The sequence below is a fragment of the Ixodes scapularis genome, unplaced genomic scaffold (assembly GCF_016920785.2).
Source record: "Ixodes scapularis isolate PalLabHiFi unplaced genomic scaffold, ASM1692078v2 PGA_scaffold4__175_contigs__length_147842914, whole genome shotgun sequence".
Taxonomy (NCBI): Eukaryota; Metazoa; Arthropoda; class Arachnida; order Ixodida; family Ixodidae; genus Ixodes; species Ixodes scapularis.
The window spans coordinates 110,645,488-110,658,749 of record NW_024609879.1 but is presented as its reverse complement, the minus strand read 5'-3'; the positions used below and the strand labels follow the sequence as shown (position 1 = coordinate 110,658,749).

The 13,262-nt window shown below is 45.4% G+C and overlaps 1 protein-coding gene across 1 annotated transcript in view; it reads left to right on the top strand.

Annotated features, from left to right (window-relative positions):
* LOC8036040 (kynurenine 3-monooxygenase) overlaps positions 1-10,391 on the top strand; it is a 45,978-nt gene extending 35,587 nt beyond the window's left edge. Inside the window, exons 11-14 of the mRNA XM_040215266.3 lie at positions 1,939-2,021; positions 2,624-2,725; positions 3,377-3,436; positions 10,056-10,391. Coding sequence (XP_040071200.1) covers positions 1,939-2,021; positions 2,624-2,725; positions 3,377-3,436; positions 10,056-10,142 — 332 coding nt within the window. The 3' untranslated portion in view covers positions 10,143-10,391. The remainder of the gene's footprint in view (positions 1-1,938; positions 2,022-2,623; positions 2,726-3,376; positions 3,437-10,055) is intronic.
* The last annotated feature ends 2,871 nt before the right edge of the window (positions 10,392-13,262 follow it).

Below are 13,262 nucleotides of genomic sequence, written 5' to 3'. Positions count from 1 at the left end.
TTAAAGTGCTGTTTGAAGGAACTTCAGGGGGTGTTCGGATACCTGAACACCCCCTCCCCCCTTCCCTGGCCACGCGCCTGTGTGGGAGGGCGAAGGAACTTCGGAGGGCGTACGTTGGTATCTCTGGCCGCTGCATAAAAGTAAGACTACGAGAGCATGTCTTTTTTCTACATTTGTCACCATGAGCTCACCTAGCCATACATGTCGGAGACAGTAAATCTACTTTCGGAGCAAGAGAGGCAGAGAACTTTATGAGGCAAAATTCATAATAAAAAAGAAGACACGTTCATCAGCACGCCATCAATATCACTGTCCGAGAAAGATATCTGGTACTTCAATTTCCTTTCTTAACCCGGCTGCTTTTCTTTCTCTCTCTCTTTCTTTTTCCTTTTTCAATTTAAAACAGATATTTTTTTTTAAATATTTCTTCTACAATTTTATTTTTGAGTGAATGCATTCAGAATTACTTTTTTTTTCTTTTTCTCCTATACACGTTTGCAAGTCCGGCTTCGGGGCGCTGCCATCTTGCCTGTCGTGGGTGCGCTTGGACCAGTCATAATCCGATTACGAAGCCTTGCTAAGGCGTCGTAATCGGATTATGGCCGCTCCCGAGAGCGCACCCCACTGAGGAAGATGGCGGCGCCCTGAGACCGGACTTGCAAACGTGTATTAGTTTTAGTCTTTCTCTTTTCGCGCATTAAACGCTAAGTTGATAGTAAGCACTTGTCCTGTCCGTATCTTTGTTCTGTCAGTGTCCTTAACGCTTTTGTGTTTAAGATGTTAAAAAAAAACACTGTATGATGAATGAAAGGAAATTATAAAAGATTGTGTTAAAAAGTACTTGTACTGTACTTTGAAAGTGCATTGTATTCATAGTACTTTACTTCAAGTGCATTGCGCCCAGTGTACTTACTACTATACTTCAAGTACATCACCTCTAACTTACTTCGCAGCTTAGTTCAAGTACTTATTAGATTAACTTTACCCAACACTGCCGGTTCTATACAGGCCGTTCCCGGCATTCCTTTCAGAGCTACAGAGGGCGCTGCACGTTCTGCAAAGGCTCTATTCCCGATTTTAACCCGCACTCTCTACGACACAACTAAAAGCGGCCACGCGCTTGCGCGTAAAAAGGCATATAAAATGCACTCACAATACCACTCTTAATGGTGGTGACCGTCACGAGCATCACGCACAAATGCATAAAATGCATAGACTGATGGATATGACCAAAGTGGGTAGCCGCAGCTCGGATCGCGTGGACTGAAATCTCCCGTTGCAGAAACCAGGGATCCTATATAGTTCAGTTCACATTTCATCGATTTAATCTGGATGATCATGTTACCGGCGTGCCGTTGTGTATCATTAGTGCGTGGTGCGCGTTAAATACCCCAGGCTGGCAGCGGTGTACTGCATTGGCTAAATTTCCCTTCTGCAGCTGAGACACCATGGCGCCCACTGAGGCTGACTAACTTCCCTCTGTCTAAACATGCACACAACACAATTAATTTAAATCGTGTGGCGGCTTGCGCCACCCGAGTGCGAAGTCTCTAGCACCAGGGAGTGGCACCTACTGAGTCTTGCGAGTTGGACGACAGTATATAGTCAATAAAACGCCAACTAGAAAAGGCCTTCACCCCCTCCCCTACTTTCCCAACGCAATCACTAGTGCACAGCCGGCAACTTTTTGGGGAACTTCATCGTTGAAGTCAGCAGTAGCTCTTGTTGATAAGCATGTTGGTTTGACACCACACTTGGTGTCAAACCAACGCTTGTCACTTGGTGCCGGTAGCAACTTGGTGCCGGTAGCATAAGATTGTTCTGTTCATGAGCAACGATTGTCGATGCTTTGTCCGTTCAACTCTAGTCACGTTGTCTTTCTATGATTTACGGGGTTCAAGCAACGGCCGTTGCAAAGAGGATTGTTTCCGCGTCCAGGTGCCGTCTTCTCAAAGTTCACCACAACCAGAAACCCGGATGCGGAAGCCATCTGCGACCTAGCCCTTTACAACTACGTCGAGGTAAGTCTGTCTTTGCCGACTATGGACTGACTGCGGACCACATCGAGTTAATTTCAATTGGGATAACTGAGTTGTCATTTGTCATGTAGTATAATGCAAATAATTGCTAGCGATATATGACCGTGCATTTTATTTCCCTGTCGAGCGAACGGATTGGGCTACGTTGAGCACCCTCTGCATGTCATTACGTATTCGCTCGGTGTACTAAAGATATTCGCGGGGTTTCCTTACACCTACCGTCCTGTATGCACATTTTCCTCACCCCGTTTCTCTCCTTTTCAGCTCTTTTTGTTATAAAAATCTATGGGATACCAATTAAGTTAACTTAAACTTAAGGAAAAAGTAGAGGGCAAAACTTTTCTTACTAAAACAAATAAAAAAAAAACGGTTTGCGTCTGGATCGCTTAGGTGTACTGTAACCTAGGTCTGGTATGCGTTAACTCTTCGTCATCAGCGGTGAAGCAAAAGGAGAAAGACCACATTGCCGCGTACCCTATTCGTGTCCCGTGATGGTCCAAATGTTTTCTCGACAAACGAGTGCCGCCAGCATGACGTCACATGACTGTGAACCGAGATGTGCCCGTTGTGCACGCGCGTTGCAGATGCGCGACCTGGTGAACACGCCCGTCTTCCTGCTGCGCAAGAAGCTGGACACACTGCTGAATCGGCTCGCGCCCAGTCTTTGGATTCCACTCTACACCACGGTAAGGGTCTTACCCGCTATACTGGAACGTTTCGGCATACCGTCATACCGTGACGCCGTTACCGCGCGATACCGGGATCTCGCAAGCACCAATCGCGTGTGCTTGAGCCTGTATCTGCCGCGTCCGCACATGTAATCCCTGAATTCACGCCCGATGTCATCAAAAAAAGTGCTGACGGTGTCTGCCTGCTGGGACACCGCCAGGATCCTGGTGGTGTCCCAGCAGGCAGGCATCCGTTTTGTTGCAGTTTACTCCCCAGCTTGGCAGCCCACGGAAGTTTTGGCAGCGAGGAGTTGGCACGCCGCGACGGCAAGGACGCCCCCGCTCGCTCGTACTTTTCGCCAGATCTTCTATCGATAGGTGGATTGATGTTAGCGGCTTTACCCTTTGTATTGGGCGGTAGCCTGCGCCACCTGGTCTAAACTATCTTCAGGCCCCCTCCTCTTTTCCGCCAGGACCCAGGATTCTCGACATGCGACAACATGGCACGCCGCTGCTCCTGTAGTATCATTTGTTTCCACTTGGGGGCCACTTTCGATGAATGGGCGCGGTTTATGACGCTAAATACACCAGTCCACGACGCGTTCCGTAACACCGTATAGAGTAAAGGCACCAGTGTCACGTTTTTCTCTTGCCTCTCGACTGTTGCAGGTCACTTTCTCCAGAACCAGGTACCACGAGTGTGTCAAAAACAGAGCCTGGCAGGACAAGGTAAGACTGGTGGTTGATAAAAACCCGTTTGCTCTACTGACGTCTAACTCCTGGTTAGATTAGTTGGTAGAGAGCTCCACTCTAAATGGAGAGATCCCTGGTTCGATACCAGAACCAGGCTGATCTTTTCGGTCGCGTGGTTTTACGAATATTTACTCCGTAATTGCGGCAAATACTATTCCAGTTAAAATATTTACAAACATTTCATCCGTATTTTTTCTGCTTTTTTTTTTCTTTCCAAGTATCATTGATAACCTGTGTTTGAGAATTACTGCGTCATTTGAACATTTGAGCGATTACAGGTTTTTCGTGATTTGTTTAAACAGAAGAACGTCTGGAAACATGATAACGTGACAACAAAAGTTCCCCCGCAAATATTATTTTACGCTCCACACGTTCTTGTATTGTTGCTCATATTGAACGGAATAGGACGTTGTTGATTAGATGCATAAAGCGCCTGGCCGATATATTTTGGAAGTCCCGTGGAATTCATCACGAGACTTTTACGGTAACAGGCGAATTACCCCAATAACAAAATATGTGTGCTTCGGAGTCTGGACATTAAAGGGGCGGTGCAACGATATTCAATTGGAATGTTTTTCACTTTACACGAGCTTACTGGCACTAGTGGGACTCAAGGATACTCGCACGCAACGCCACTGACCAAGAAACTCCTTTGTTGCACTGTAATTTTGAGGACAAAACCGAGTGGTTTCATTCAATCTCTCCTTCGCAAAGCCTGATGACGTAGCTGGGCGGTAGCAGTACCGCCCAGTGACGATATTTGAATACGGCTCATAGATTGGACCCGAGCATGGCGTGGATACTCGATTTGGGTTCGTGATAATCGATAGCTCGAGAAGCATTCGGACAGTGTCCTAATAGCCGAACCATAACAATATCTTGAACTCAGCGCGTGTCCTGTGCCTTGCCAACCCCAGCGCGTGGCTATGATCAACATTGGCGGCATATAATCGGCTCCAGATCACGTGGCCGCTTGTTCTGGCTGCGAGTTGAGGGGGTGAACTCTGCTCGTTTTTCTTCATTTTTTTCTGCGACTTCGATTGCGTGTGGTGAAAAACTAGCGGGTACTTCACAGGTCATTAACGTCAGGGATCCGTTCTAAGCGGTATTTGCGCAAAATACAAAAATCGTTGCATCGCCCCTTTAAATGACTGGTTCCAAAATCAGTTTCCTGTGAAGGCTGTGCAACTACGTGATTTATATACGCTTCTTGGAAGCCAAGTGTACGTCCTGTATCCCTCCGCTTCATAATCTCCGCGACTATCACCAGGCAGGGGTAATGACCATCGTATTTCCGCTAGCCTTGTTGCCGTTACATGTTCCCCGACAGCCGTTATGCGACGTTTCCTGTTTGCTCGTGCACAGGTCATCAGTCCCGCAGACCATTTTGACAAGAAATATCTCGTAACGTCAAATAATTGCGCGTTAATAAAAAACAAAATTAAAAAAAAAAACGACTATTTTGCCGAACAAGCAATCGGCGATTCTGCGTTGGACTGGTTTTTTTTACCGACGAAACTTAAAAATCCGCATCGACACGTTTACTGCACAGCTGTCGGTGTTTACGAACCACACGTCGGCAGCCGCTCCGATCGGAAGGACTATGTTAGGGTTTTTCCAGCTGACATATTTCCCTCTGGAAAGTGGATTCATGCATGCAGACATGGCAAATGGCATTTCTTTTATTTCTTTTAACTGATGCGTAAAATTAAAAATAATTTTTGTCAGATAAAAAAAAAAAAAACGCGACAGCGAGACAGAAATAAAAGCTCTGCTACAATTCGCATACACGTAAACGCGCACATTTTTTCAGAGCTTTTCGATGAGAAAACAAGTGCTTTTCTTTTCATTTTTTTAACAATGGGGAAGAAATCTTGCCAACCGAAGCACGTCACATTCAGTAATATAGAAGAGTATCTCACATACACATTTATATGGACAAAATGTATCAGTAGATGAAACTATACTGTATGTTTCATACTATGTTTATTGTTATGGCATCACGTCCGTAACCAGTAATTTGTTTCTTCTTCCATTCGCTTTAGTGCTGATTTTGCAACTATACTATGCATGTTCTCACGAAAACGTGACATGGTGCTTCGTTAGACCAAATAGACGGGACGGCAGAAATTAACCTCTAAAATGGGACTGGCCCGGTCAGAACGGGACGTCTGGTCACCTTATATAGGGTGGTTCAAGTCACCAGGCTTGATCTAAAATGGACCGTAAAAATCGACGCCTGCACGTAGCCATCTAAACTTTTTGTCAAAGGTGTATTTCACAGGTCGGTTTTTTCTTCTAAAATTACAAAGCGTAGTTCTTTTTTAGTAAAAAATAGGACCAAGAAACTTGCCAGGGTCTACGGCGGGCTGTGACCCACACGACCAAGTCCAGTAGCGGGTTGTGTTTGCCGTTCCTATTGATAGATGACGTCGGGAGCAGCGTCTGAAGGTGCAGCCGACCAGCCAAAGATAGCAGACGACACGCAGACGAAATCCTTTGGCAGCAAAAGCGCCGCCGTTATGCAGATGCGTTTTTTACCTTAAGTTTTGCTTTTATTGTTCGCATTCATTTTTTAACCGAAGCGACATTTCAAAAAGATCATATTCATTTTAATAACCCACGGTGGTCGCGAGCTGTCGCGATAAGGAGGTAGCGCCATCTATCAATACGAATGCCAAACACGCCCCGCTACTGGACCCCTGTCGTCTGCGTTGCTGCCCGCCGTAGACCCTGGCAAGTTTGTTGGCCTTATTATTTACAGAAAGAGAGCTACGCATTGTAGTTTTACAAGAAAAAACCGACCTGTTATAAGTGGTTTTCTGAAAATTTCAATGGGAAAATGGCGGCCGACGGAGTTTTCGAATACATGGGGCTCTATGGCGCCAGAAACCGAAAACTGGCAAAAATGGGATCCATTTTCCCATTGAACTTTTTAGAAAATCCCTTACAACTTCTGAATAAGGTATCGTATCGGGCTAAAACTTCGGCATCTGGTTGTGACCTCTAGCACTACGTTTGGGCGGAGAATGAGCGTTCGGCGATGCTTACTAGAATGGAAAGCTGGGCTAGTTGGTATGAATTCATTTTGAAAAACAGCGCGAATACCACACGGACAAGAAGAAGGAACACACAGGACGAGGGGCTGACTATCAACTGTCTATTCAGAACGCATACATAGACATTCACGCGAGGACGGCTTCTTCTTTTTCCTCTTCCAGTCATTCGCCATTAAGCACGCAACATTGTACATCATATCAAATTAAAACACACGAGTACATTAAAGCACACCAGCACGGGTATAAGTCATCGCGTCTTCCTCCTCTTTTCTTCTTTCTTGGATCTTCAATCTCGATCTTCAATTCTCAGGTCAGCTCATGTCCAAAACGATTACCTCACTGTCCACTGGGCTAATGGATGGTTGGCTCACGCACCCGGGTTTTCGTTTTGCTATATATGAAAAAAAAAAACTAGGCAATGCCTAGTTTATTTTTGCAACAAAAAAAAAAAAAAAACTTTTTTTTTTGTTACACCCTATAGAAATCTCTAAATGTTACCGAATGTGCATTGAGGTGGTGGACTGTAGCTGATGAAATTTAAAAAAAAAAAATAGCTCCCTTCATGTGAAAATCGCAACCCAACAAACTTGCCATACTTGCCAGAATCAACGGCGGACGACTTAGCAGACAACCGAACTATCGATGCTTGTAACGTGTCGCGTCATCTCCCGATAAGTGCAACGAGCGTACGAAAAAGTGCGTCGTCTGCTCGCTGCGCTTGTCGGAAGATGGCGCCAGGCATTACAGTGCCTACATTACAGAGAGTTGCCAACTGCTCGATTGGGGTCACGTGGTTTCTGAGCCGCGTTTGCAATCCGAGCTGTGAGGAGGTGGCAAAAGCGTTGATCGTCCGCCAACGTATCTGCCTTTCCTCCTGCTTTCCTCCTCGCCACGCGCCTCGCACTTGCAAACGCTCCCCATAGATGGACCCTCTTTTCAATCTAGGCTCTATAGCATCTCCGTTCATCCTTACGCTCCGTTTTACGATAACTTGGCAAACTGTGGAGGCTGCAGCGAGGCACGTGACAACACTGCACAGTCAAGACCACGGAGGCCTCGACACAACAGCGTCGTCCGCGACAAAAAGTAGTTCTAGGCTTCTTTTTCTTTTAACGGCAACTGAACTCGCACTGTTGCATTTCTATAATAATAATAATAATAATAATAAATTAATAATCCTCATTTGTTCAGGGGAGCCGCGGTACCGGAGGAAGGGTACCATGGAGGCCCTCTTCGCGGGGATGCCATGGGCTGGTAACTTCTAGCAGACCGGTCTCGAGCGCCTAAAGAGGGCCAGTGATGTTCCATGCAGGGAATTTTCCCTTTTTTAGGGAATTTCCGGTCTCAATTTTGGTGAAAAGGGAAATGGGAATTTTAACACGTTTGCAGGGAATTTTAAGGATTAACGAGGGAATTCGGGAATAGCTCTAGAGGGAACTAAAGACGAAAGAAGTCGAGCGGTCCAAGAGTATCAAGAAGAGAAAGAAAGTTGGTGGTGCAGGAAAAAGGTGTTGGAACAACTCTTTTAAGTAGGTTTAGAAAACTTGTACTTAACTTGAAGTACATTTTCCGAGCATATAGTTGTACTTTATTTAAAGTAATTTTTCCGGTACTTTCCGAGCAGAGGTACTCCTAACATATTTTTCGACTTTGAAAAAAAAGAAAAGTGTATTGTTATGTAAAAACACGCTATCGTTTTTGAAGATGTCATTTGGTAATTTCTTTGTGTAAAGTAAGTGACGTAATGGCGGTTGTAAGATCGATGCAAATAATTTCCGCATAGGTTGATGGTGTTAAATAGTTAGTCAGCGAGAGTGAAATGGACTACTCCATGGCAACTTGACTTAAACCACCAACATTCGCTGCTATTTTGGAAAATAACTGATTTACCCTCAATTACCCCCATGAAAGATTGTGTTAAAAAGTACCTTTGAAAGTACGTGATATGCATAGTACTTTGCCTCAAGTAAATTTCACCCAAAGCACTTACTACCTTTCTTGAGATAATAACCTCTCATTTGCTTTGTACTTTACACCAAGTACTTTATAGATGTACTTTACCGAACTCTGGTAAATGATATATTATTTTGTTAATAAAAATATAAACTGAACACACTACCAAAAAAGAAAGTGTAATTTTTCACTAATGAAACTGGAAATCTAACTGGAATTGTTTCTGGAAACCTGAAATCCCAATTCCGTAATCCACTTAGCGAAAATTTATACTGGGTTTTTCGGTAGTGCAGTAACATTTTTTTCTCTTTAAACATACGATTTCCCGTAGCTTTTGCGGTAAAATGCGCGCATAGTGGCCTGCATGACCACAAAAATCAGCTGATACGAAAATAAAGGTAATAAAATGCAGGAAAATATGCGGGATATTTCAAAATTTTGCAGGGAAAAAGTACCTCGAATAGGGAATTTTTGTAAGGAAGGAAATTCTTGGACGTGGTATGGAACATCACTGGAGAGGGCCCGACTTGCAGACGAGCCGGCCGAATTACCGGCGACGCAGGGAGCACAGCAACCCTATTTAAGGGAGGGGGGTTAGTAAATCTTTTTGATAAAATTCATGAACACAAACACATCGAGGGGCTTTAGACTACAGGGGTTGGCGCCGGTGTTAGTAGGGCGGCGGTCTTTACGAAAGCGGGCCTTGAAGTCCCTTAGCTTGCGGTCGAGCTTGTAACCGAGCACAGTCTTGTCGACAGAAGGCATGGTCTAGGCGACTGGTCCGGCTGGCTCTCTGACCACACATATATATATATATATATATATGCTCTGACGATGGAAAAGACACGTCTTATGCCGAGCTGGCTTTTTCTTTCAATACTATATCGACACTACGCTACATGACACGAAAGAAAGACGAAGACAGGTTACTTTTTAACGATACGTAATTGGGATCGACCCTGTTCCGAGAGCAACGTGACTTTTCAACGCTGTTTGAGTGATCTCAGCCTTGCAATCGACCGCTTCCGCTCAATACATCGCGCTTGCATTAGCAGTTTTATAAACTGTTTCCTGAGAGGTCGCTATACTATAGCGGACGACGATGTTGCGGCGGCGGACGTTTACCCGAAGTGTGTTGGTTTCGCAGCAGACGACTCCTGTGTGTGCGTGTGTGTGTGTGTGGGGGGGGGGAGAGGAGGGGGGGGCGGGGGGGGGGGGGGGGGCGTTGTAACTGGAGATTGGTGGAAAAAGAGAGGGCCAATTGTGTACGCGCACAAGGCGCATTTGTCACTGGCTTTCTGGCCAGCGGACGACAGCCGGTTCCCCCGGGCCTCGCATTCGGAGCAGTGACACAAACGCTCTGTGACGTGTCGTCACGTGCCTCGCTCCGACGCCGTAGCCTCCACAGTTCGCCAACTTATGGTGAAGCGGAGTATAAACATTCGGTGAACGTTCCAGCTTTCTATGCGCGAGCGCCGATTTCTTTCGGTTCGTTTTACAGCGCCGGGATCAATTTTAGAAACCACGGTGCGCAATTGGACTTTAGAAGCCGTGCGTGCGACTTCCCTGCTTTTATTTTTCAGTTGCTGTCCCGAATAGTGAGCGGCACCCTGGCCAGCTTCGGAGTCGCAGCGCTCGCCGTTGGCTTGCAGTATGCCCGAAACTTCTAGTTGTCTGACTCTGCGTGCTCACGAGAGTGCCCAGTCGTACCCAAGCCAAAGAGGAGGATGACCGCGCTTCCATGCATTTTCTAGGCAGCTCGAAGACCATTGGGACAGCAGTGCGGGCTAGTAGGCGTCCTCGAAAGAGAGAAACGGACAACCTCCCCCCGCCCCCCCCCCCTCCCCCCTTCCTGTCTACTGTTTTAGAAACTGCTCGATATAAAGGTGATCGTTGACGTTGAAAGATCCGAATGCGAATGAAATGTACAGTGGCGTATTAACTTGTTTTTCAGTGGGGGGGGGGGGGAAAACCAGACCCCCCCCCCCTCCCCGGTCGCATATTTTTACTAGTCATGGGCCAAACTTTTGCCGAATCAAAAATTCGGCGCAACTTTTGCCGAACTTTTCTAAAGATTCAGCAATGATTTGGCAAAAATGCACTGTTACCAGACTTAACATTGATATTTAGTTGGGTTTTTTTTTTTTTGCGAAAAAAGGTTAATCTTTATTTTTCCTTAACTTTAATAAAACATGTAGTGCCTATTGACACAGTTATGACTAAATAAGGTGATATTTTACAACATAGTATCGATGTCGCTTTTGTGTGTTTACTGGCGATTTTAGTGCTTGCTTGCAGAAAGTGGAGTGACAACGAGGTTGGGTAGTAGCCGGCGCAGTCACGAATCACGCTACGAGAGTTTTGATTTTGAGGCTTCGTCAGCGCACGCCTGCAAGTTTGATTATATTGTTAAAATAAAGGCAATTTCTGCGTTCTTACTTTCTCTGGGAGTCGCGGTTTCGTGCGCGAAAACGAATGCAACGGTTGCTGAGCCTTCACCAGAAGAGATAAGAATATTGTAAATATGCATGTTTTTCGATTTGAGTCACTTGACGTCAGCTTAGGATGGAAGTATGCGTTCCATATTCGCCAAGTTATACGTTTTTCATCTTTAAATTCCAGTTTCTGGTGTTAGGACACACACGGACGTTTAGGAAGTTGGGGAGAGTTAGGAATGGTCGCATGTGCAACGTCGAGCATGATAGTTCTGTGTTTAGTTTTATGCAGATACATGGAAATCGCGAAATGACGCGAACTAAAAAGCAATATTATTCTTTTTTGGCACAAACTACTTGTGAGCTGGAAACAAGATTGTTATAATAATAATAATAATAATAATAAAAAATATAATTATAATAAATTTATTTGCACATACTGGAAGCGGCCCATGTGGTGGTGTGCGGGGCTAGGCAGATAGGTGAAAACCCTTACGCAGAGCTCTGCCAGCCAAACTTGTACGTAGTTCAGCTACTTTACTCAAGTTACTGTAGTTTAACTACTTTTCTGTGTAGTTTAGTAACTTTCAATTACATTTAGATTTTGGTTATTAGTAGTTTAACTACTTTTCCGACAAATTACAAATTACGTTCAGATATTAGTGGTTGTTTTGCCTATCAACAGAGATAAGATGTTGGAAGGTCAGCTGATATTTGCAGAGGGGGAAGCATGTGGCGTAGAAAAGGAGGGGGGGGGGGGGGGAGGAAGAAACTAATTTGGATAGTCTAAAACTCCCCAAAATTTTAACGAGCCCCCCCCCCCCCCCCCACAGCAACAACACTGCTACAAGGCGCGGGGAGCGAACAAACACGACGCAAGAGGCCGAGTAACTGTGGGATTAGCGTCGAAGATTGGCGTTTCTCTGTGTCCCGAAGTTCAAGGAGGCTTGACCCATTTGAAGAAAGGGATTGCCCCGTTTCTCCCCAATGCAGGAATTCTTGCCCACTACAGGAGGTATACACACTACATCCTCACTCAAGAGGTAACAAAGTGCAGCACCCGCTCTGAAGTTCATCTGGTGCATTGTGCTGCCTTTCGCAACGTCATCTGGTCATTTCTCTGAGTGAAGTAATGGCGGCTATGAAACCGATACAAATAAGTGCTTTATAAGTTCATTCTGTTAAATGGTTCGGCAGGGAGAATAAAGCAATTACTCTGTGGCGTATTAATTGCCGCCATTTCCAAAAAAAAAAAAAAAATGATGCATTTTTGAATTTGCCGTTTTTTCCGAAAAAAACTGATGCACCTCCGATTTCCCCTAAAACGATCCATACCGACAAATAAAAACAAAAACAAAAAGAACGTTGTATAGGAAATGAAAGGGCATTCTGAAAGGGTGTTAAAAAGTACTTCAACTTTACTTTGGAAGCACATTTTATTTATAGTACTTTACTTCAAGTACTTTGCATTCGGTGTACTTACAACTTTGAAGTACATAACCCCTCATTTACTTTGTACTTCCAGGTAGTTTTTAGACGTACTTTACGCAACTTTAGAGTTTTAGTATAGCGTTGCAGGATCTTACGTACGCAATACGAAATAGTATAGCGTGTACGCTAAAAATGACCTGCTCGGACCGAATTTAGTTGTGCGTTACGTTTTCGAGTGAACGCCGCGCATGATCTTGGTTAAATTTGCTAGAGCCGTGGAATTCCGCGTGTTTATAGCGCAACCATGCTCCTGGAAAGAAATATTGAAAAAGAAAAAGTGTCCAATCATTTTATTTCAGATTAAACCAGGCCACACCTTCTGCGGGGTAGAGAGGCTACGAGTACGAGTGCGTAGCCAAATTCGATCACGGAGCCTCCGTCAGTCGTCCCGTGGAAACGGCACCTTTTATCAATGCTATCGCGGAATGAAATTCATAACCCTGATGTCCAGTGCATAGCGAGAACTTCGGCGATTTCTTTTAGAGTCGTTCGTCCGTCGGCGATGAACTGTGGGAATAGGCTTAGCGTTGACGCACACTGCGAGCGGCGAACGTTTCCACTGTGCACTCCTTCAGCTGCAGGGCGGTCTGATTCGACCGCGGTAGGTCCCAGAAAGAATCGCCGAGCTGAACACCACGCAATTTCACGTAACACAGAACTTCGAAAACACCACGTCGCCGTTGCTGTGCCAGTCGAGGCAACCACCATCTTGAAACTGGCGCTCTCGTTGGGTCCGAGATCTCTCGAGAGCGTCCCGCAAGGCCCGCTAGCCAACAACGCAAAATCCCCAGCGTTGCGCGTACGCAATACGCTAGCCCTTCTATTGCGTTCTGCGCATGCGCACTCACGACCCGCAATCTCCTT